Genomic DNA, 22,991 nt, shown 5'->3' on the forward strand with positions numbered 1-22,991 from the left:
AATTATTCCCCCAAATGTTTGAGATGTAAGGTGGCAGATGGTCATCTCCTGCACATGCTGTGGAATTGCCCAGTGATAGAGGAGTTCTGGAGACGGGCCATTGAAATAATCTCAAGGGTAATGGGGATCCAAATCGAACTGGATCCAAACTATGGATTCTAGGTGACACAGGTTCTATTAATGTGAATTATCATAAGAAATATTTTATTTTACTTGCGAGTACTGCAGTGAAAAAATGTATTCTGCTACATTGGAAATCTGAAAATTCTCCAACATTGAGACACTGCACCAAGCACTATTGATCTTCAGGTCAGGTTGATAACTTTAGTCAGAGCTGTTTCTGGCTCTGAAACCTGATTGGCACTTATTAATACTGTGAGATGAAAGGTCTTCATTGAGTTATTTCTTTAAAAAAATAAATAAATAAATAAATATATATATATATATATATATATATATATATATATATATATATATATATATATATTTTGCTGAGCAAATAATGATTAGAAATAGGCTGATAATTATTAATTACCAATGGATCCGCAGAATGATAATAGCACATGTGAGAGAAACAAATCGTTGGCCGTAAAAATATGTTGATAATATTTACTAGTGATTTTAAGATGATATCATGCACTTTTAGGTTTGTGACTACATTTCAGAATGAAGGCCTTCCAGTAAGCGCAGGGCGTTTCCACTATATGGTGTACTGCCACTTCTTTTAAGTAGCGGAATGCCATCTCAACAGGTGTAAATCAAACAAAACACGGACACCAAAACACAAGTGGAGTGTGTGCAAATCTCCAGTGATTAGAATCCGCTTTATTATCAACAGCACGGAGCACCGACTGAACAAAGACATCATGAAAAATGGGACCCAAACGGACCAATGAACACTTTACTGAACGTTCGCAAGAAAGACAATATCCAATCACAGTCCACGCAGCTCGAACTGTATCGTGACTGAGGTCCGCGCCTGGCGAATAGGAAAAGTAGTCACCGCTAAGGGGCGTTTCCAGGAAGAGAGCGGTTACATTTTCCTGTAATGGCGGACCAGGCAGAGAGCGAGACTATCGGGTTCAACGACAACAGGTCAGATAACAGCGAGTAAAGCGTTAAAATGATTATTAATCGTGGGTAATATAAAGCATTTGCGGACATTTAATATGCAGCTGGTCTGCGTTGCTTTAGGTTCAGTAGTGTTGATATGTGGCGCTCGTGCATGTCAATGTAGCCACGCCAGCTAACTAGCTTCCAGCTAGCTAGCCCCCGTGTTGAAGAGCGGCTCGATTTCTGCTCTCCGCTCCCCGGCACGCGGTAAACATGGGCCAGACAGATTAAACAGACAGATGTTTACCTCTCACGCAAGGCCACCCCAATCACCCGGCTTTGTGCTTGGGCTCAAACGTGGCGGTTGTTATCAATTATATCCAGCTAGCAAAAATATGCTAAAGTGATTGGAAAGTAGCTGTTTTAAATAGACAGAAAAAAGGTTGATGTTAGCCCGATTATCACAAGACGACATTTGCTGAATGTTTGTGTTCATCTACGGCCAAGCGGGTATAACCCTGAAGGGTTCAGCATGTAGATATGAGGGAATATAAATACCACAGAGTCTGAATGGACAACCCGTCCACGTCACACCGTCTTCAAACAGCCTTGCATAGCAATTAAGTAAATTTACCCTAAATGATGTCCTTAAGTAGAATCCTAAGGTATTTATAATAAGGAACATGTATCTGTGAAGGTTCTCAGTCATCCAGGTCATCGTAGTCTAAGGAGCTTGGAAAGAAAAGCGTCTGGACTGGACTGAGTTGCTTGAATAAGGAACATGTATCTGAGAGACATAGTTTCAAGTTACTGAAATGAATGTGTTATACACCATCCAGTCAACTGGGGCCTGTTCTTCGTACCTCGCTAAGTAAGTTAGCTGGATTAGATTGTTGACGATTTTGCGTGATCCTGGATCGTTCGGTTCCCCGAAGCTCATCCGGGACTTGCTGTCATAGCAACAGAGCCGTAAGAGTAAACCTGTTCGGGAGCAGGTTTACTTTATGTAAACAGGATTAGATCGCGGCCACGCAGGTATGTCCGCTTCATTTATACGAAAGCAACAGCGATATTCCACCACTGTTTCACCATAAATAAATATTATCAATGTAACTAAAGATAATGCAGCACTTGATCCTTTTATTGATGTCACACAGATACATACAGGTCATTTCCTAAAAAAGGGAAATGTACTATTAACATTCTATTACATGTATGTGATTATTACAGATGTAATTCATATTTCAGAGTAGTAATTGTAAATTACTTCGTGTAATCAAGATGAGAGACCACGGCTATAAAAGCGAAGGTGGATTTGGGAAGTCTGTCGCAGCCATGTCCTGTCCGTATACGCGACCAACCCATTGCGGAAGGTGCAAGATTGATAAGGAGAGTCCTCAGAATTCAGCGTATATTGCGGGATAGACAGGATCCTTTAGCTCAGCGCGACAGTGTGCTCATTGAGAGATATCGATATTCCCGTGAGGGTATTATTTACTTAACCAACTTGTTGACGAGGGGGTGCAGGACCACCACCTGTCTTTTTTCCTCTGCCCTTTTCTTGGTTGCTGTTATGAACAAACTAACAGAGTATTACAGGCCAGTATTACCTTGCCAAGAGACGAAAAGCAATCTAAGAGATAAATATTACCATTCTGTAGAATACTCCTGTATTCCACTTTTACTTGTTCCCATGTTCTTGTGGGTCCTATTGTGGCTCTAATGTGAAAGGGGATATAATATAACATATTATAATATAATATAATATAATGCCATATGATATTGGACAATATAGTGTCATATGATAGATCTACCCTACCGCCTACTGGTGTTGGCCAGAGGGGCCGATGGCGCGATATGGCAGCCTGGCTACAACCGTAGCTGCCTCCACCAGTGTGTGAATGTGGGAGTGAATGAATAGTGGTATCGTACAGCGCTTTGGGTGCCTTGGAAAGCGCTATATAAACCCAATCCATTATTATTATTATTATTATTAAATTACCTACGAGTTTGATTTGTCAGCAACTTTCTGCCAGCCCTCTCTCCTTGCTTTTGCAGCCTTTGCAGTGTTCTCTTGCGTTTTAATTAAACTCTGGAACTCCTGAAATCCCTCACTCAAGAGTTCTTGCTCTGCTGCCGGAAAATACCGTGCACGCCCCTTCGACATTTTCGCCGACCAATCAGCGGGTTGCCGATCACTGTTTCTACTATCGATGCGTAGCCCCTTTTACGACACCCAGTGATGTCACATTACTGCGTCCAGCTGTACTAATCGTCAACAGCAGGTGTGTTCGGGGAACCGGATTAGCGAGCTCACGGTTAGCGCGATGGTTTGGTCTTGGATGTGTCATTTGATCTTGGATGTAGTAAGCGACGTACGAAGAACAGGCCCCTGGTTAGAAAAGCGAGCAGTATTTACAGTCCGTACATGTAAATGTATGTTTATGCATCAGTAATAACAGTTCACAAGTGTAGCATGCAACAGAGCTCATGTTGGTGTCTGATGAATACTTTAGCGATACACTGATTGTGAAATTCTAGGCAAATTCGGATTAAAATGGCAGTTTAGGTGATGGGCAATGGCCCAGAGTTTATTTTTTTATTTACTTATATATATTTGTTTATTTTTTGTGTCAGAGAACCAGAGAAATCTTTCATTTCTATTATAGCATCTTTGAACATTTAGCCAGCATTAAATTGTTGCGACGTAACACAAAGCTTCTGCTTCATATTAGAGTGGTTTTAAGTTGTGCTATTGCTACTTTGACTTTGATAATAGGTCTGAGCACTTCTTCCGCTGCTGTTTGCTGGCCCATTTCTGCAGCAAGTCTCACATTAGTCAGCAGAAAGTGTTTGTATTCATTGCTAACCTTTCCTGGCTATACTGCAGCTTCCTCGGTTGTAAAATTACAATATTAAGATGTTAATATGATATTACAGATGTTATTACTTTTGTAGTGTAATTTATTTTTGGATTGTGAAGGATAATTTGTCATTGCACTGTATAATTTTTTACTGTATATTAGGGCTGTTCGATATAACAATATATATCGAATGACAATATAAAAACGTCTATCGTTTCACTTTACGCTATCGTTTGTTTCGTGGTGTCACAAAATAAACTGTTAACAGCAATATTTTTTCATAGTTTTGATGGTCACTGTAGTGGCTATATTAATTTCTTAAAGTTCTTTCTCTTATATTTTATATAACCACACTACGGATGGACAAGCGCCTGTTTTTATGCGTTGTGGTTAGCAACAACGACGGTAACAGCATCGCGTGTCCGCTTGTTTATGTTCCACATAAACCTTTCACAATAAAGCTCAAGATCCTGTTGAGACTTTTCAAAATAAACTGAATCACGTGAAAGAGCAGATTATTTATGGATGAGAATTAAAAAAGAGCCGCCAGGTGCTAAAAAATAAACCTTAGACTCAAACGTTAGAACAGGCTTTTCCCCGCAGCACGCCGTGTAATAAATACTCACAAAGAAAACGGCAGCCGTTACATCTTATGTCTAAAAATGTATAGTTTCATGCATCGGTTAAAACACTCGACTCCAGCTACATGACGCGCAGCTGGAAACACTTCCTGCAAGACGAGCTGCCCGAGATTCACAGAATTTACAGAAAATGTTACATTTTTGTGATTTATATCGTTATCAGGACGATAGAATTCTTATATCGGGATATGAGATTTTGGTCATATCACACAGCCCTACTGTATATTTAATAATTAAGCTAATAATTGCTTTCTGCACTCTTTTCAAAGGCTTTATTTACAGTCTAGTGTTGATCATAAGCTTTAACTATAACTTTTATTATGTTGTGCCAGAATGGCGCAGCAGGCAGTGCGGTTTCGTGGCCCTGCGCCTGCGCCTACACAGACCCCGGTGTTAAGAGGCCCACCACCACTCCTTAGGCCACCGCCGCCTCCTTTTGGGATGATGAGGGGACCTCCGCCACGACCTCCGTTTGCACGTCCACCCTTCGACCCCAGCATGCCACCAATCCCTCCACCAGGAGGGATGCCTCCACCTATTGGGCCTCCCCACCTACAGGTAACTGCTCCACATTCTTTTACAAGCATGGTTTTCATCATGGAAATGTTACCCTCATGTTAGGGTTGTTAAAAAAAATCAATACTTGATACTCGCAACAATATTGATACCAACAGTCCTGTCTTTCCTTCCTCCATGACACACAACTTCACATGGCTCCTCCTGTCATTACCAGCTGTAGTAGTTAACGTTCATAACACTGAACAACACTTTAAGAGGAATTTTTAAGGTTAGTAAAGCTCCTGTTTCAACAGCATGAAAGTATTTAATAGATAAAAATGTTAACCCGACCAGTGCACACATTAACATTAGCTATTTAACTATTGTCAGTTACCCAACAGCCTTGTTAGCTGTCTGTTATTAGTAACGTGTTGGCTAGCGGACTGTAGTTAGAAAAATGATGAATAATTATTGCAGGTTGAACGAGTGGCTGATCGAATACTTAGCCATGGCAGAGGTGGTTATGGAGAAACAGAAAACCTGGCAGGTTCCTGGCTGTTCAGAGCAGGGAGTGAACCGTAGCCGAGCTAAGCAGAAAGGGAAATGTGATGAACTAATCCGAGCAAATAAAGACGGAAATCTGAAGCGGGAAATCAGGCGGTTTCAGTTCTTAACGCAGAGTTGGAGCAGTGTACATGCTGGATGAGAGCGAGGCTGCAGGCAGATGTGAACTAGATAATTAACTTTAACTTTTTTACCTCTACAATAATTTCTAAAAAATATGTTTCTTTATTTCATGTAGCCAGCTGTGAGGGCTTTTTCACAGTGAGTGCAAGTTGAGGATATGACTTCTTCGCCATTTATTCTGGTGATGTAGGATGGGTTTAAAATCTTCCTCATGGTATCAGAAATGGTATCAAGTATTGTCATGGGTTTTGGTATCAAGTTTAAAATTCTTATATTGCGACAACCCTATTCTGGCGACGTGCTCACAATGGTTTTTGAGACGAAGTGAATTGAGTTATTATTTTAAATTATTGAATACGCATCGATCAGCTGTGTAGCCCCAGGTAGAGTCTGCAAAGAAGAGTGTGTCCTTCTCTGTTACAGCATAACAGCAGTATTAACTCTTAAAAGGAGGGGCAGACAATAAGGAAGCATATGACTAATCTTTGTTTTATAATCTCTTTGGGTTCATGATTGATTCTTTGGTGCAATGTCATTTTTCTCTTGTAAAATACAGTAATGATGCACAAATCTCCCTATTTGGAATCCAAAAAGGCCAATTAGCATCATCTGCTAGCTGAGCCCTCCACTGCTTGTGACTGTGCACTTTTCTGTATCCTCTACAGACACATTATGTTGGAGGATAGAGTGCTTTAACGGGATAATCTAGACTCTCAGTTCTGCTCTTTATTATATGAAAGCTAAATTCTGTGCCCTCTCTTTATTGTGTAGAGACCTCCGTTCCTTCCCCCTCCTATTGGTAACCTGCCACCTCCACCAGGAATGCTGTTTCCTCCTGGGATGCCTCCCGTTCCCACATCTGGAAACCCTGTGCTCAACCCTGCTGAAGAAATCTGGGTAGAGAACAAGACGCCAGAAGGAAAGGTAAGGTGGAGGTCCTATGAAAGCAGATAGCAGGCATCCTCAAGATGATATGTGTAATAAATAAGTTGATTGCACTAAAACAGCTTTAATAATAATTTGTGCACACTTAGTTAAAGCTTATGGTTGCATCAATATTGTCTCTAATTAAAAGTGGTGTGTTGTGTTTTTTTTTTTTTAATGAGATTTTTACAGTTTGCTAAATTCCTTAGTTGGTAGAACAAGAAATCTTGCTTAGCCTGAAATATTGGCTGCTGCCCCTAGAAGCTCAGTCATCAGACTCGAGCTGTCAAGTTCCCATATTGGTTACTTGGTTTTACTTGGTTTGCATTTCAGTCACCGTTGGAAGACAACAAGGCTGCTAATAACAGTTTTTAACATATTTCCACTCACTGTAAATGTTGCTGTCATCTTTTCAGAACTAGTTAATCGGGACCTACCTCTTGAGTGTAGTTATAATTGATAAGCCTATCAAGTGGGCACCTGCCACTCTCCCAGTCACTGTACTACTACTTATCATATCATCTGCCTCCAAGTCTTCCATCCTTCTCTTATACCAACCCACTGCATGTTCTCCTTCACTGAATCTTCTCTGTGGTCTTCCTCTTTTCCACCTGCCTGGAAGCTCCACTTTTAACATTCTTTGTCCAATATATCCACTAACCCTCCTCTGCACATGTCTAAACCCTCTCAACCTTGCCACTATAACTTAGTCTCTAAATTGTCCAACCTGAGCTGGTCCTTCTTATATTTTCATTTTGAATCATATCCTTTCTGGTCACTCTCAGTGAAAATCTGTGCATTTCCAGCTTTGCCACCACCAGCTCAGCCTCTTGTATTTTTGCTTTTGCCACCTACTCCAAACCATGTGTCAAAGCAGGTCTCACTAACATTTTGTAAACCTTCCTTTTCACTTTTGCTGTATTCCCTAAATCAGAGCTCTGCTGTAACAAGATTAAATTTTTGTTATTAATTATTTGTAATGCAATACAAATTGTTCTTTCATTTTTTTGTAATCATAAAAAACTGATTTTTTTCACAATATTTAAAAAAAACTGTGATTGTTTCTCATTCACAGACATATTACTACAACGCCCGGACCAGAGAGTCATCATGGAGTAAACCTGATGGTGTGAAGGTCATCCAGCAGTCTGAGCTCAACCCTCTTCTCGTGGCTGGGGCTGCAGGTTCAGGGGCAAATGTTGGGGTGACCGCCAGCTCAAGCAGTGTCAATACTACAGCAAGCACAGCAGCAGCAGCCTCCCCTACTCAAGCTCCATCCTCGGCCCCCTCCCGCACACTCACCTCCAGTCCAGACTCCATCACCACCCATTCCCCCTCTGCGAGCATAGCAGGTAAACAGCACCTCATCAACATCTCATACTCACACACACACAAAGCAAGAATAAAACCAAAAGTACTTCTTTTTCTTCCCAAAAGCCACCGTTGTAGCAGACCTCCCTCCTATTGCCACAGTGACCTCATCTGTTGCTGTTTCTCCGGTCACTGTGGTGACTGTTTCCACGGTGCCATCTCCTGTTACGGCAGTGCAGACCGTGCCACTGCTGCCAGCAGCCCTGCCTCACAGTGTGGCCCAGCCCACCGCAGCCATACCTGCCTTCCCTCCTGTCATGGTGCCACCTTTCAGGGTGCCTTTGCCAGGCATGCATATCCCTCTACCAGGTGAGAATGAGACACAAAAACCTTTAGTCAAGCTTTACATGTATATACTGTAATGACTATTCTGCCTCATTGGGCCATGTTTTTAAATGTTTTGTCCACCATGGCCTGCTTCTGTTGCTGTAAGGCTGTCTTTTACAGTCCAGGAGGGTTTTTTGTATCTAAGGTCTTCTAAAATATTTGGATGTACACATGATTCAATCCAGTCAGGTGTGCACAAGACACGTAGGGCTGGTTATAGGGTGTATGATTCTCCTGAATGCTATTCTTTGGACTCCAGGCATTTTAGTGGTAATCAAAAGGGAACGTTTGGTCAGCAGAACTGCCACAAATTAGATTTAAATATAATTAGTGTTGTGATTTTTAGCTTTAATTACATTTAAGTAAAAAGAGAAAGAGAGAAAATGTTAGAAACAGCCCCAGATTCCTGCTCTTTTACACTGCATAGCAAAGAGACAGTGATTGTTAGACCTCATTCATGTAGGTCTAGCAGTCAGTCACTAACCATGTGGACCACAGGTTGCTAGGGAAAAATGTGTATTCCCCAACTGTTTGGTTGCAGGCTGTCACATGGTGAAATCAATTGCAAAGAAGGTGCTGCATCTTCTCTTCTTCTTCTTAGTCTCTGAGTTGTAGTGATCTTCCAATCTTCTAAACAAACAATAAGCGACCTCCTCAATCTGCTAGCAACCAAAGCAATAACAAGGAGTTTTTTATGCAGTACCCTAGGGTTTGGCGATTGGACGAATATATCTACTATCGACGATAGTTTTTACAAGGGTGTTATTTATTTATTTGCCCATGAGTAAGTTTGCTAATAATGATGGAGCAGTCAATAGAAAAAATAATAACGCTGTTTTAACTGCACCCTCCTCAGAGTGCGCCCAAATGCTTGTTGATGGAGCTGCAGAAGCTGGTGATAGCCTAGCATACTCAGCTGGATGGTGGACACGTACATGCTCATGCAAGCTAACCGTGTTTAAGTACTCAGCTCGCGCTAAACGTCTGCAAAAGTGGCACACCACTTTGGTTACATCCTTAGGTTTGCCCCTTTCATCCGGTTTAACGCCTAAAAAATCCCAAATTGTCGACTTTATATTTTTTTAGTGCTGTCAGCGTTAACGTGCCTTCATCACGTTCCTTCCCCCTCAGCTTTAATGGAAGGAATTTCCATTTAACCCATCTGGAGCGCAGACTGAGTCAAAATCCCTGAAATGTCTCTGTCAACTCATTTTGGCAGTCCAAATTTTGTTCATTCTGCGCTCCAGATGGGTTGAGAGTGTTAAAAATTTTAATCGTGATGACTGCATTTAAGCTGCATTAACGCTGACAGCTGGGTTTTTGTTTTTGTTTTTTGTGATCAGTCCGTGCATGATCACATTGCCCTGCCCATCAAAAACTCTGCGATTATATCGCCCATTGACGATTGTTGGACTAACGATTGCCAGTTGGAAAATTTTTACATATCGCCCAACCCAACAGTACCCTCATCATGACCGATTTCACCCAGCGACATCCAGCAACTGCTTGCCAACCAGTTGGGGAATACACATTTTTTACTTCCAAATGAAGGTTGCCAGGGGGTCACTGACCAGATTCTAGGGTTGTAGGAGAGCAAAAGATCAGTTTGCGATCTCTCTCCTTTTTTGAGTGTAAGAGATGAAACTGAATAATTACAACAATAAAGAAGAATCTACAGAGTCAAGTATTTGGATACGGCCTCACTCAGTACTGCAGATAGCAACTTTTTTTTTGGGGGGGGGGGTTCTGGGTAGAAACCCAGATTTTTATTTTATTTTAATTGTAACTTTATAGTGCAGTCATAAAAACATTCGCCTGATGTGTGAAAGATCCCCAGGTCAAGACTGGGAAGAGGCACAGATACTTGGGAGGGTTGTGTCAGGAGGGTGTAAGCATCTGTGTCAAATCTTACATGTAGATTCATCTGCGTTGGTGACCCCTTGTGAATAAGGGAGCACCCAAAAGAAGCTTTATTATTGTTGTAAATATTAACAACAAAAGATTTGGGTAGCCAGCAGGCTCCAGCTCCAGCCCATTATTTAGATCTAATTTAAAGTGAAAGGTCATGCAGGTGGATAAATTTATTGCCAGCTAAAATCAAAATTGGCTGAAAGCACACCTCAATTAGGACAGATGGTTTTCAAACGTCAGACTTGGAATCTCCTGATTGACGGTGTTGTTATTATGGATTCACTCTCTCAGATGTGCCATCAATACAGGCCGTACGTTATGTTGTGCAGCTGATTCCTGACATCTTTAAATATACATGAATTTCAACAGAGGCAGAAAAAAAAATCTGGTTGTGTGTTTTGTCTGAACTGGGCCAAACATATACAAGCTCTTACACAACATGGTAGCTGATATCTAGTGTCCTGCTGTGTTCAACCAGATGCTTGCTTGTCCGTTGTTCTTGCAGGTGTAGCAATGATGCAGATAGTAGATGCAACCTGTGTAAAGGCAGGCCCCAGCGCCAACGGTAAACACCCAGCCGCTCGCCTATCAGATCTACAGTAGATCGCATGGTAGTGAATGATGTCTACATGCGTAGTCTGGTGTATATGCAGACCCACAAACAGTGGCATGGTGTTGAGTGCTGTGAACATGGTCCATTGGGTGTACAGTGGTGAAATTCCTTCCATTAAAGCTGATAGAAACAGAAGTTTAATTTTGTTTCCATGATCAGAGAGGGTGATTAGATAGAGTCACGCGCAGTGTTTCATTCTCATCTTGTGTGACATCTTTTCTAGTTTCTTCTTAACTGAATTCTTCCACCCACTTTAAAAAAAAGAAGAAGAAGAAGAGAAGCAAACATACAAGAACATGATTTAACTTTTAATAAATGATACTGACACTGATTCTTTGAACCGGAAGGGGGTAATTTTTTGCTGTTAACTGTTCTAAATTGTTAGATGTTACTGAGTTGTTGGTTGTTGGGGCATTTTTAGGCATGTGGTTGTCGACCGTAAACAGTTTTTTGGGGGGGGTGGGGGTGGGGGGTGGGGTTTAGAAAGGAGTGACCATCTTTATATTTTAAGGGCAGTCTCATTGTTGTGTCAGGGCTTTGGTAGTGTAACGGTTAGGGCTACATGATGTGTTGTTGTGGTCGTCCTCCTTTGTGGCATGGTTGTGTGTTTGTGGTCACTACTGTATTTGTCTGTTTGTGTGGCCTGTGTTCATTGTCATATAGTTGCTTGTTCAAAGCATTTTAGACGTGAAGAGTTTCTTTCACAAAAATCACAATACCCTCTCTTTTTATTTTCCCTCGTCTTGCTCTGCTTGATGAGCAGAGAAACCCTCACACCGACAGTTTTTAGCTTGCAGTGAGTTATTCTTACCTCTGGTTTTACTAAGATGTGGGTTTTTTTGTTATTACTATCACCACATGTTGGTAACAGTCTGGGTCATGAAATCGCCTTCATTAATGTCTAAACTAATGCCATTGTAGCTAGTGTTAGTGGCTCAGACATAAAGATGACACTCAGCCAACAATGGTCTCTCTCTTCCCTGTATGACTGCTGACAGGCATGCTTCCTGGTATGGGCCCGCCTTTAGTTTCCGTGATGCACCCCCAGCTGACGCTCTCGGCAGCTCCTGCTTCCATGGCTGGATCATTGCAGCTCCCCGAGTGGTCAGAGTACAAAACAGCAGATGGGAAAACGTACTACTACAACAACCGGACGCTAGAGTCCACTTGGGAGAAACCACAGGCTGTGTTGGAGAAAGGTAGGCTTTGACATCATGTGTCTTATCCAGTATTATCCTTTTGAGCTATGAGTTTTTCCCAAAACTGTGCTATCTGTTAGCTATCTGTTATCTGTATTTTAAAAAAAGACAGACTTGTGTTCTTTTAAATGCAAATCAAATAGTGGGTCTAGCTGAATTTCTTTTCAAATCCTCTAAATCTTCTAAAATGTCCCAAAAATCTGTAATAACGATTTTTCTGTACTGCAAAACACAGGAAACTATGTTGCTTCAGACTCGTCATTTTTACATACACTCACCCGTCACTTCATTAGGCACATTTGTTGCACTGCTCTATGTAACTGGCCCATCTGCTATCTTTAGGCATGTAGATATAGCCAACATGGTCTGCAGAATTTCGCAATGAGCATCAGAATGGGGAAGAAAGGTGATTTAAGTGACTTTGAACATGGCATGGTTGGGGTAGTGCAAGACAGGCTGATCTGAGTTTTTCAAAAACTGCTGATCTGTTGGGATCTTCCTGCACAACCATCTCTAGAGAATGATCTGAAAAAGAGAAAATATCCCATAAGCAGCAGTTCTCTGAAAATGCTGGGGTCAGTTTTTGCTCTGACATTCAGATGGCAGGGTCAGAATCTGGTGTGAACAACATTAAAGTATAGCTCCACCCTGCCTTGTATCAATACTTCAGGCTTCTGCTGATGGCCCCTTTTACCAAACGAATATTATTTTGAAGCTACAGCCTACTGGAGCATTGCTTCTGCCCGTGTCCATTGCTTTATGATCAGAGTGTACCTGTCTTCTCATGGCTGCTTCCAGCAGGATAACACGCCAGGTCACAAAGCTCAGATCATCTCAAACTGGCTTCTTTAGCATGAAAATGAGTTCACTGTACTCAAATGGCCTCCACAGTGTCCAGATCTCAGTCCAGTCTTTGGGGTATGGTGGTATTTGCGTCATAGGTGAGCAGCCAATAAATCTGCTTCATGCTGTCATGTCAATATGGACCATAGAGTTAAAATAGTTCTGGAGGTTAAAGGAGGTCCAACCTGGTGCCAGCAACGTGTACCTAATGATGTGACTGGTGAGTGCATGGCCACAGTATCTAGTTAGTTTGAAGCTTGTATACACTGATTCCCAATCCTGCTGAGATTTCAGGCTCCAGATCATTCAGTGGAAGAGTTAATTAAATTAAAAGGGCTCATTCTCAGTTTTACCAAACTCATAGGCTATAACCACTTTGACTTTCTTGTCAGACCAGATGTAAAGTCAAACTTAAGTTATCTCACCGTCCGCATTTGTCTGTTTTTTTTCTCCTCCCTTCTCTGTAGAAAAAGAAGCAGAAAAGGCAAAAGAGCGACTTGCCCAGGAGGAAGCTGAGGCAATGGAGATGGAGGATAAGGAGAACAAAATGGAAAACACTAATAATGAGAAGGAGGTATCTGATTAACCACTTGCACTGCCAAGCCAAAACAGATTGAATCCAGTAAACCATCTGAAGGTAGCAGCAACAAAGAACCATTTCTTGTTTTTTTTTCTCTTTATCAAGGAGACAAAAGAAGAAGAGATGACGGAGGAGGAAAAGGCAGCTCAGAAAGCCAGACCTGTAGCCACCAACCCTATTCCTGGCACGCCATGGTACAGACTCTGCATATCATCGCACACTTTCCTTCATGGTATATGGCAGGGCGGTAATATAATGCTGCCCTTTTTTTTCTCTTCTTCTGTGTCTATTAATCTGCTTTAGGTGTGTGGTGTGGACAGGCGATGATCGTGTATTCTTCTACAACCCGACAACTCGGCTCTCCATGTGGGACCGCCCCGAGGAGCTGGTTGGTCGAGCTGATGTTGACAAGCACATCCAGGAGCCACCACATAAGAGGGGTCTGGAGGACAGCAAGAAGACAGGTGTGGATGCAATGTTTTATAAATTATACATTATGTACTGAGAGTATTGATATAGGAAAGGTTTAAGCTAAGAAAAGCATATTAATTATTGTTGTCATTATTATTATTATCATTAGTATTTATTTATTTATCTTTTTATTTGACGAAGCAACAAGAGTACAGCCTGTGGTCCGAATTTTCAGTCAGATGTTTTCACATTTTTGAGTGTTTTTCCTCTTTTCTCTTTCAAGTTATGTCAAGCTTTATGGATTTTCCATAATAACGAGCCACAGAATACATAATGTATTTCTGTTGAAATCAACTTTTTATCCCCTATTTTTTTTTTATTTTGCTTAAAACTACATGTTAGGGAAACAAAAATAAACACTTAAAATATACTTCACGTGCTGCTGGCAACATCATCACACGGCCACTTCTATTCATGCTCAACATTAAGGGGCAAGCTACCATATTCACCTGAATGATAGGTGTCGCCACTGAGACAATACTCCCTCATCAGATCTGATATAGGAAGAGAAGAAGTCAAGACCAGAAGCAAAGACTCCAGTGTTTGTTTTGTTTTTTCCCCAAATTTTTGCAGCATCTGAATCTGTATAATCAGTCGATCTTTGTGGCTCAGTAGGGATTAAAAACTGATACAGTCGTACACTTGTGTCTTCAACCCACCTGTGAGACCTCTGACTTTCACCCTTAACCACCTTTTACTGAACATTACAACGTATCAGTGAACGGAGAGACAGCAGTGATGTAGTTGCACAAATCAGGTGTTTATTTTTTCTCTTTTGGAACAGTAAACCCTGTGCATGACCTTTGGGTAGCTGTTCCACTTTTATACAGTTTAAGGCTAATTACAGTCACCTCTGTTAGCGTGGACTTCACAATGGCTGCACGCTGGTAAAACCACTTTCTGCAACAATAGTCCTGCGTCACACAACAGTTAACCACGTGGCCACGTTCATTAGAGGGACAGGCTCAGCTCTTATCAGTTAGCCATGAACACAGCACATGCCCTCAGAACAAACAAATGCTCAGCTTAAACAGTCCAAGTTGAACTAGTAGTCGTTGAAGTTGTGTGGCACTACCTTTTGGCAGGCAGCCCTCTAAAAAAAACACAAGTGTTGCAGTCATTCTTGGCTCTCTGTGCTCACTATATTTGTGTTGTGTCTGTGTTCACACACAGGTGTCAGCAAGGAGGATCCAGAACTATCCATTGCTGCTGAAGAGAATCAAGATGAGGAGCCAACCAAAGCCAAAAAGAGGAAGTAAGTCCTATCCCTGTGAAAAATTCTTTTTTTCCTTTCTCTTTTTGATTCATTAATCTTTAAAAAAATGATTCTCTCACCACCACCTCTGTTTTTAACACTTGCAGGAAGGAGGACACGAAAGAGGCAGACTCTGAGAAGGAAGCAGCCATGGAGGCAGAGCTCCGAGCAGCTAGAGAAAGAGCTATAGTGCCACTAGAGGCCAGGATGACCCAGTTCAAAGATATGTTGTTGGAGAGAGGGGTAACACATCTTTTTTTTTAAAAAAAGTTTGTTTGAGAGAACCACATGAGATGAATTGTTCCCACTTTTTGAGATTTTCTTTCCATTGCACATGCTCGAAAATGTCAAATCTTTCAGGCTTTTGTCAGACACGTGGTCACCGTTTAGTCTTGTTGTCTTTCCTGCCTGTAGGTGTCTGCATTCTCAACTTGGGACAAAGAACTCCACAAGATTGTTTTTGACCCACGTTACCTACTACTGAACCCCAAAGAAAGGAAACAGGTTATTTTTTTTTGTTTTTACCCTTTTCTCAGTATTTCTCTGTACTGTATTTTTAGCTGTTACACTTTGTTGTGGCCTTTGAGTCATTTTGGTATAATTGTGCTTCAGGTATTTGATCAATATGTGAAGACACGAGCAGAGGAGGAAAGGAAGGAGAAGAAGAACAAGCTGATGCAGGCCAAAGATGAGTTCAGGAGGATGATGGAGGAGGCGAAGCTCACACCAAGGTGACAGGACAGTCCACTTTTACTACATTTCATAGTGGTTTTATGGGGTCAAATCAGTCACCACTACAATTACCCTCAAAGAAAAGTCTTATTACATTACTCGTTTGCCTCTTTTTTACTAGTACCTACTAAGCTCCGTTCAACCATTGGTTTCGGTCATTTTCCATTACAATTGAGTACCTCCTCAATGTGGGTAGGGTCATTATTATTAGGGTTGGGTTTTGATGATCGATTTATCAATTAAAATCGATTCTAGCTTGGATAATGTAAAATTGATTCATTAAAATCCTGAATCGATTTTTAAATATACTTTTATTTTGCCCGAAACGCCAGAATCTCAGGTTAAACTTCACAAAATTTCAACAACCACCAAACAACTAAAACAGTAAATGTGAGCAGGTACACGGATTCTGCACAAAGACTTAAACACAAAGCTCGAACCCGCCGACGGATCAGAATCAGTGAGACGTCGCCTTTCTCACCCGACAGCATGGACATGGTCGGGGCTGAAAGCTGACAGCTCGCTGATTCGGAGGTTTCGGCAGGTCCACGCTTTGTGTTTATGCCCTTTTTGCGCAAGCTGCAGGTTTTTGTCTCTCTCCAAACAATATTGACTGAACCAGCAGCAACAGAAGATCCAAACTACGCTTCACATTTCGCTTCACGTAAACATCGTCATGAATTCACTCTTAGTTTTGCTGTTTTGCTTCCACCACGATAAAATCACACATCATGCAGAGCTCGCTGTCTCTCTCTCTCTCTGTACTTCAAGAACAGTTTCCCATCTAAAAATATTTTTCCTGCATTATTCGCTTGCTTATTACGCACAAGTCTACCGCTGTTTACAGCGCTGTCGGCCGCTGTTTTTTTTCCTTTTACTTACTTCCGAAAAGAGAGCCTCATTTCTGCTGTTCAATAGGCTTCTGAACAAATGTAAACTTTTTAAAATTATGCAAAATTGCAAAACGCTTAGCTGTGTCTCTAATAAAACCTCTGTAACTTTGCTCTGCTTCACTTCAGCAGCATCAGGTAATGTTCATATGTTGATTAATCACTTTCTTTCGTTTTTGATCTACTGCAGAATATTTTTAAGGTCATCTGCTATAAAATCCCAGGCAAGGAAAGTCGCCTTCATGTTTTTCTGTGTTTTATCCTCCGTTACTTTGACACAAAGGCCTCTGCTGTGATGCTTACACTTTTGATAAAGGCTCGCAACTATCAGCTTTCTTTTTATAGATATAAAAATATAGAAATGTACTGATACGTGATCAGAATTATAATGGTAGAATAGAATAGACTGAGGCAAAATTTCCCCGATTCAAATCTAATTGAATGGAATCGTGGATCGAATCGATTCTAGAAATCAGTGACAATACCCAGCCCTAGTCGTTATAGCAAGGTGGTGAGAAAGTGCCGTGATGTAATTTGTATGCAACATAAACACCACACAGTAATGCAGGACATCGAAGCGACATCAGAAGAGAGCTCGACACATGTTGAACAGTTTTTATCCTGTAGCCGCTAAAGGCTGGTCGGCTATGAATGAATAAATGCAGGAACCAGGTAGCGTAATATTTTGAAATTCTACCCACCCCCCCAAAGGTCAGGTCCTTGACCTCAAGGTCAGAGGTCAAGTTTTCTGAAACAGATGCGTGCATCTACTAGGAGGCTAAAGAGTAGCACTGGCAGCCACCAGTATTTTTGCAAGGTCCTTTTTAGACTTTAAATATCTTTGTACCGGGTCGTTTTGCTTCCTAATAATCAGCATTGTTGCTTTTTTGCAGGACAACATTTAGTGAATTTGCAGTGAAGCATGGCCGAGATCCCAGATTTAAGACCATAGAGAAGATGAAAGACAGGGAGGCTATCTTTGTGGAATTCATCACCGCTATGAGGAAGAGAGAAAAAGAGGACTCCAAGTCTAGGGGAGAGAAGGTAAGACTCACTCACACCTCAAAGTGCACAGTCTTTCTTTCTTAGCCTTAAACTCTCCAGAGTTGCGTCTCTGCTGCTGACGTTGTTTTTACACAGATTTATAATAAAGTTTGACGTGTTTGTTTTTTTCTTTAAGGTCAAGCAGGACTTTTTTGATCTTCTGAGTGAGCAGCACATAGAGGGAGGTCAGCGGTGGAGCAAAGTGAAAGAGAGGCTAGAGACTGACCCGCGATACAAGAATGTGGAGAGTTCTGCACTCAGAGAAGAGCTTTTCAAACAGTTCATGGAAAAACAAGCCAAGGTAGGAGCAGCTTTGTGGAGATAATGTCAGGGTTTATGTGCTGATCAGGGTTTATCTGATGTGTTCGAAAGCATTCATTGGAATAATAACTGTTCATGTACTTTTAGGGAGGTGCACATGTAATAAATGTTAACTAACTGGACGTTGACCTGATGTATATGGCACCAGCTCAACCTAACTTGTATTTCTAAAAGAGAGAATTTAGTGCAACATATCGAAAGAAGCTTACACAGACTTCTTGTGATATCACCTGCAGAACGTTGACATTGAGAAGGAGCGAGAGCTGGAACGCCAGGCTCGTATTGAGGCCAGTCTCAGAGAGAGGGAGCGGGAGGTCCAGAAGGCCCGATCAGAACAGACCAAAGAGATCGACCGAGAAAGGGAACAGCACAAGAGGGAGGAGGCCATCCAGCATTTCAAAGCTCTAATGTCTGACATGGTGAGGTGCTCTGCAGAAACACTGGGGTGTGAAAAAACACATGCTCTTATCATGTGTGAGTTTCGTTAAGTTGTGATCATTGTTTGTCAAAAAGTGTTTGAAATGTTACAGTTCATGTGTTGCTTATTTTGGGGATAATCCTACTAGATGGGTTTTTTCCCCCTCTTTGATCCCTTCAAGCAGTTTTTTTTTTTTCCCACGACTGTTTTTGTATTCGCCCTTCAGGTCCGTTCTTCTGATGCAACATGGTCAGACACACGTCGTAACCTGCGGAAAGACCATCGCTGGGAGTCAGCTTCGCTGCTGGAGAGAGAGGAAAAGGAGAAGCTGTTTAATGAACATGTAGAAGCGCTGGCCAAGAAAAAGAAGGAACATTTCAGACAACTGCTGGATGAGACCAGCATGGTAAGAAGTGAAAAAACAGGACAGAAAAAGGTGCCAGAAGTCATTTTATATGCTATATTTATAATACGTTATATATGATAGATCTGCAGCTCGATCACTGACAATTTTAAAGAAAAGGCTGTTGTTTTTGTGTGTGTTGTAGATTACTCTGACAACCACATGGAAGGAGGTGAAGAAAGTTATCAAAGACGATCCTCGTTGTATTAAATTCTCTTCCAGTGACAGGGTAAGACGTTATGGGCTCCAACCCATCTTTATATTATTATAAGATGATAAGAGATTAGTCGTGTTGCAAAAGTACGTCACAAGAAAGCAGTATTGCTCTGTAGTGTGTCTCTTTCACTTAAAATCTCACTTAATGCCACACCTTAGGAGTAAACACCCTGTAGCAGTCTTCACAGCTGCTTCTTATCCTATTCCAGTGTTTTTCTTAAATTTTTGCTACTATAACTTTGCACTGTCCACTTTCTGCTGTGATACAACAGATTTCCCACGTGTGGGACTAATAAACCTTATCTTATCTTATCTTATCTTACTGCCAGTCTAAACAAAAGAATCGGATAATTCAAAAGTGAATTATAAATCCAGTCCTTCTCCATGTCTCTTCAGTCAGCCCAAAAGACGATTTGACTTAAAAGTGCGTCTAATAAAATCCAAACCATGAATCTGAATTTATCAAGAGGGTAGTGAAAGTGATGCTGTATCTCTCGCTCTCTGCTGAATCTTCGGTGGTGTGTGTGGTAATTATTGTGGATAGACTCTCTCTGTTGTTCAGCGAAATGCGAGAAAGGGGAAGTCCAAAAAATTCCAGAGTTCAAATGTCTTAACTTTCGCTTTCAATGTGCTCTGCTGTTTGCAGCATAAAAACATCACCATCGTTTACAGAAGGACAGAAAAAGGACAAATACTCTATTTTTTTTCTTTATTAAAACAGCAATTAATTCATTTTTTGCTTAGTTTAAACCCATGTTGGTTGTTGCCATAAGGTGGTGCTGGATCTCCTGATCACCTTTGGTTGCGAGCTGAGATGCCAAGAATACATTGTGCCAATTAACCTTTTGAAATCCATTACATAGGTGTCACTACAAGGAGGCTTTCTACTGAGTTTGAGCCCTCAAAGTGGTTTCTTACTACAAGCCTCATTCACTCATCACACACACATTCATACAAGCAGTTTTGTGTATCATTTGTGTATCATTCGCACACGCTCACACTCCAATGGATGGATTTGGGGAAGCTTAAAAGATTTAAATGGATGGGGATTCAGATACATTGACATGCAGAGTAGGGGGACCCACGAATTGAACCGCTGACCTTCCAATTAATAGACGCCTGAACCGCATCCGTCCTATTCAAGGAAACGTTTAGATCGAAGCAAACGCTAAATTACAAATTAAATGTCAGCATGAAAAAAAACGCATGCATGAATTCACACTATTATTCAAAGGCTTCTTGTAATCAAATGATTACTTTCATTGTCATGATCTCAAGGACTTGGCAGCTTACGTTGTTTTGGATTCATGGGGTGTTTCTATTCATAATCCTTCCTCTACAATGAAAGCTGCTGCCTGTGGACTGCAAACCTTCTCAACAGTGGCTGATATATCTTAAACATATTATAATGTGAGTTTAATTATTTGTGTGAAGTACACTTCCATTTTCTGGAGTTCTGACTCCTGTTTGTCCTTGTTTGTAGAAGAGACAGCGGGAGTTCGAAGACTACATCAAAGACAAATACATCACAGCCAAAGCTGACTTCAGGACACTGTTAAAGGAGACAAAGTTCATCACATACAGGTCTGTGCTTTGTTTCACATATGTTCAGTTTGCATAACCCGACACAGTTGTGCCCCTTCCTAGGAACTTGTTATAAATAAAGCTCATCTAGTCTTTATTTCTCTGCAACTTTAAGCAGATGGTGTGTTAAATGTTTAAGTGGAAAACTGGTGTGGGTGAAATCGTATTTATTTTTTATTTTTTTATAACGACACTGGAAGATTCTTGCACAGGTTGCATGACTTGAAATTGTAGTCTGCTCAATAGTGAGAATATCTGAATTACAGTTTTTAACCATTGTCCCTGTATCCCCACTGGCCTGCACTCACACTGCGCTGCACACAATTCACACCTGAGTATGCTTTAGTTTGTCTCAGCAGCTCGCTAGTCCTTGATGTGCCCACACAGAGCACAGTGAGGTTCAAGATTTTCAGAATCTTGTCTACAGTGTTAAAATAATACAACATAACAGAAGTGCTACTCCCAAAATAAAGAACACTACAAAAACAAGCCATTCACACAATAATCCAAGCCCTCTCAGTAAAAGATAATAAATAATTTTTAATATGAAGGAGTCGAGAATTAAATAGAACTTCTCATAGTGTATTGCAGTAATGATGCTTGATGTAGCACAGCTGAATAAAAACAGCTCTTTAGTCTACGTGTCCTTGTTTTGATGGACCTGTAGCATCTAGCACAGGTCAAACAGTGAGTGCAGAATGAGATCTGTCTTTAGTGACTCTTATATAAAGCTCTTGAGTGGTGTCTTTGCTTCTGCAGTCTCTTTGATTGCAACAGAAGACCAGAGCCAGTGATCTTTTCTGCTGGTTTTATTACCCTCTGCAAAATAGTTTTTTTATCTGCTGCAGAGCATCCAGGATGCAACGTTGTTACATTTTGTAGCTTCATGAGGACCAATTTTAGAAGTGGTGACATGCTGTCAGTTAACACAGCTATTTTTACTGAAGGCAGCTATATGCAGCATGCCTGAGTCTAACTAAATTGGGCTGACGTCTTAAAAACATTCAGCTCTAGAGCGAGTACACTCCATCCCCGGGACTCGGAGAGGGTGCTGTTCATCTTATTGTATTCCTGCTTGTGAGCGCGCTCTGCCTGTCTCCTTGTGCGCAGGTCGAGAAAGCTCATCCAGGAGTCGGAGCAGCATCTGAAGGACGTAGAGAAGATTCTTCAGAACGACAAGCGGTACCTTGTTCTGGAGTGTGTCCCAGAGGAGCGCAGGAAGCTCATCATGTTCTACATTGAAGATCTAGACCGCCGTGGCCCGCCACCTCCTCCCACCGCCTCTGAGCCTACCCGACGATCTACCAAGTGACCAATCTAATTACTGTCTTGGCCAGTGCTGTACTCCTCCTCGCCCTCCCTTTGGCCAGAGCATGCCCTCCCCTCAGCACCCCTTGATCTCCGCTCTCCAGGCCCACGGCTGGCCATGCAGTGTTTTTTCAGGGGGGTTACGTTGCTTAGATGTGTACCATAGAGATGAACGGTTAACGTCTCTGTGTTATGTCAAAGTGATGAAAAAGCCCTGCAGGGACTAGAGGTTACCTGATCCCAAGGTGACCCTTAACCCCTCACCTCTGACTGACCACATTAGAGGGAGGAGGGATAGCAATGAGGCTGCAGGTTGTGCAGCCACACAGGTGTAAGATAGCCGATGTAAATGAGGTTGAGTGTGTGTATGCATGTGATTGAGGCGTCCTTAAGCCTTACAGATCCACTGTGCCAGGTCATCTTTTCAGCGGCTCAGTGTGAATGTTAGTTTCTGCTCAGTGGTTCACTCCAATGTTGCAGCAGCTTCTCTGTTGAATGAAATAAAGACGACTTCCACTGTTTTTCAATATGCTGTGCTCTGGATTATTTGAAATGTCAAAATCGAGGTAACACTTTATTCTCAAATAACACATGTCAAAAAGTTAAGTCTTGCTGCTCAGCAAGAATCTTTAAGTGCACCGGGACACTTATTTAGGCAGTTATTAAAACTGCAAGTATTTATAAAATACTCCTTAACCCTGTAACAACAAGTGTATCATATTTTAAATGTGTGTTTTTGAAATTTATTTTTTTTAGTGACAAACCTAAATAAATTGTACAATACACACAATTTTAAGTAATATATTGAAAAAAAAAACATATCCCTCCTCTGTACGTG

General features: G+C 41.4%; 1 protein-coding gene across 5 annotated transcripts; it reads left to right on the plus strand.

The window, feature by feature from the left end:
* Positions 1 to 1,034: 1,034 nt before the first annotated feature.
* tcerg1b (transcription elongation regulator 1b (CA150)) lies at positions 1,035 to 22,658 on the plus strand. Of its 5 annotated transcripts, none has more exons than XM_085363907.1 (21): positions 1,035 to 1,095; positions 4,891 to 5,116; positions 6,515 to 6,667; positions 7,743 to 8,019; positions 8,105 to 8,347; positions 10,782 to 10,841; positions 11,888 to 12,088; positions 13,399 to 13,505; positions 13,617 to 13,705; positions 13,815 to 13,975; positions 15,156 to 15,237; positions 15,345 to 15,480; positions 15,652 to 15,741; positions 15,850 to 15,968; positions 17,753 to 17,903; positions 18,040 to 18,204; positions 18,461 to 18,643; positions 18,869 to 19,078; positions 19,191 to 19,274; positions 20,745 to 20,845; positions 21,956 to 22,658. In XM_085363907.1, exons 1-21 carry the CDS (start codon positions 1,049 to 1,051, stop codon positions 22,155 to 22,157), a joined length of 3,087 nt encoding a protein of 1,028 aa, XP_085220033.1. In that variant the 5' UTR covers positions 1,035 to 1,048; the 3' UTR covers positions 22,158 to 22,658. The 5 variants fall into 5 exon arrangements, with proteins under 5 accessions (XP_085220033.1, XP_085220034.1, XP_085220030.1 ...); XM_085363908.1 differs by having other exon boundaries at positions 18,869 to 19,048; XM_085363904.1 differs by lacking the exon at positions 10,782 to 10,841.
* The last annotated feature ends 333 nt before the right edge of the window (positions 22,659 to 22,991 follow it).

The sequence above is a fragment of the Diplotaxodon limnothrissa genome, linkage group LG10 (genome assembly GCF_057381915.1).
Source record: "Diplotaxodon limnothrissa isolate DT_005_m linkage group LG10, D_limnothrissa_male_GT1.1, whole genome shotgun sequence".
In the NCBI taxonomy this organism is placed as follows: domain Eukaryota; kingdom Metazoa; phylum Chordata; class Actinopteri; order Cichliformes; family Cichlidae; genus Diplotaxodon; species Diplotaxodon limnothrissa.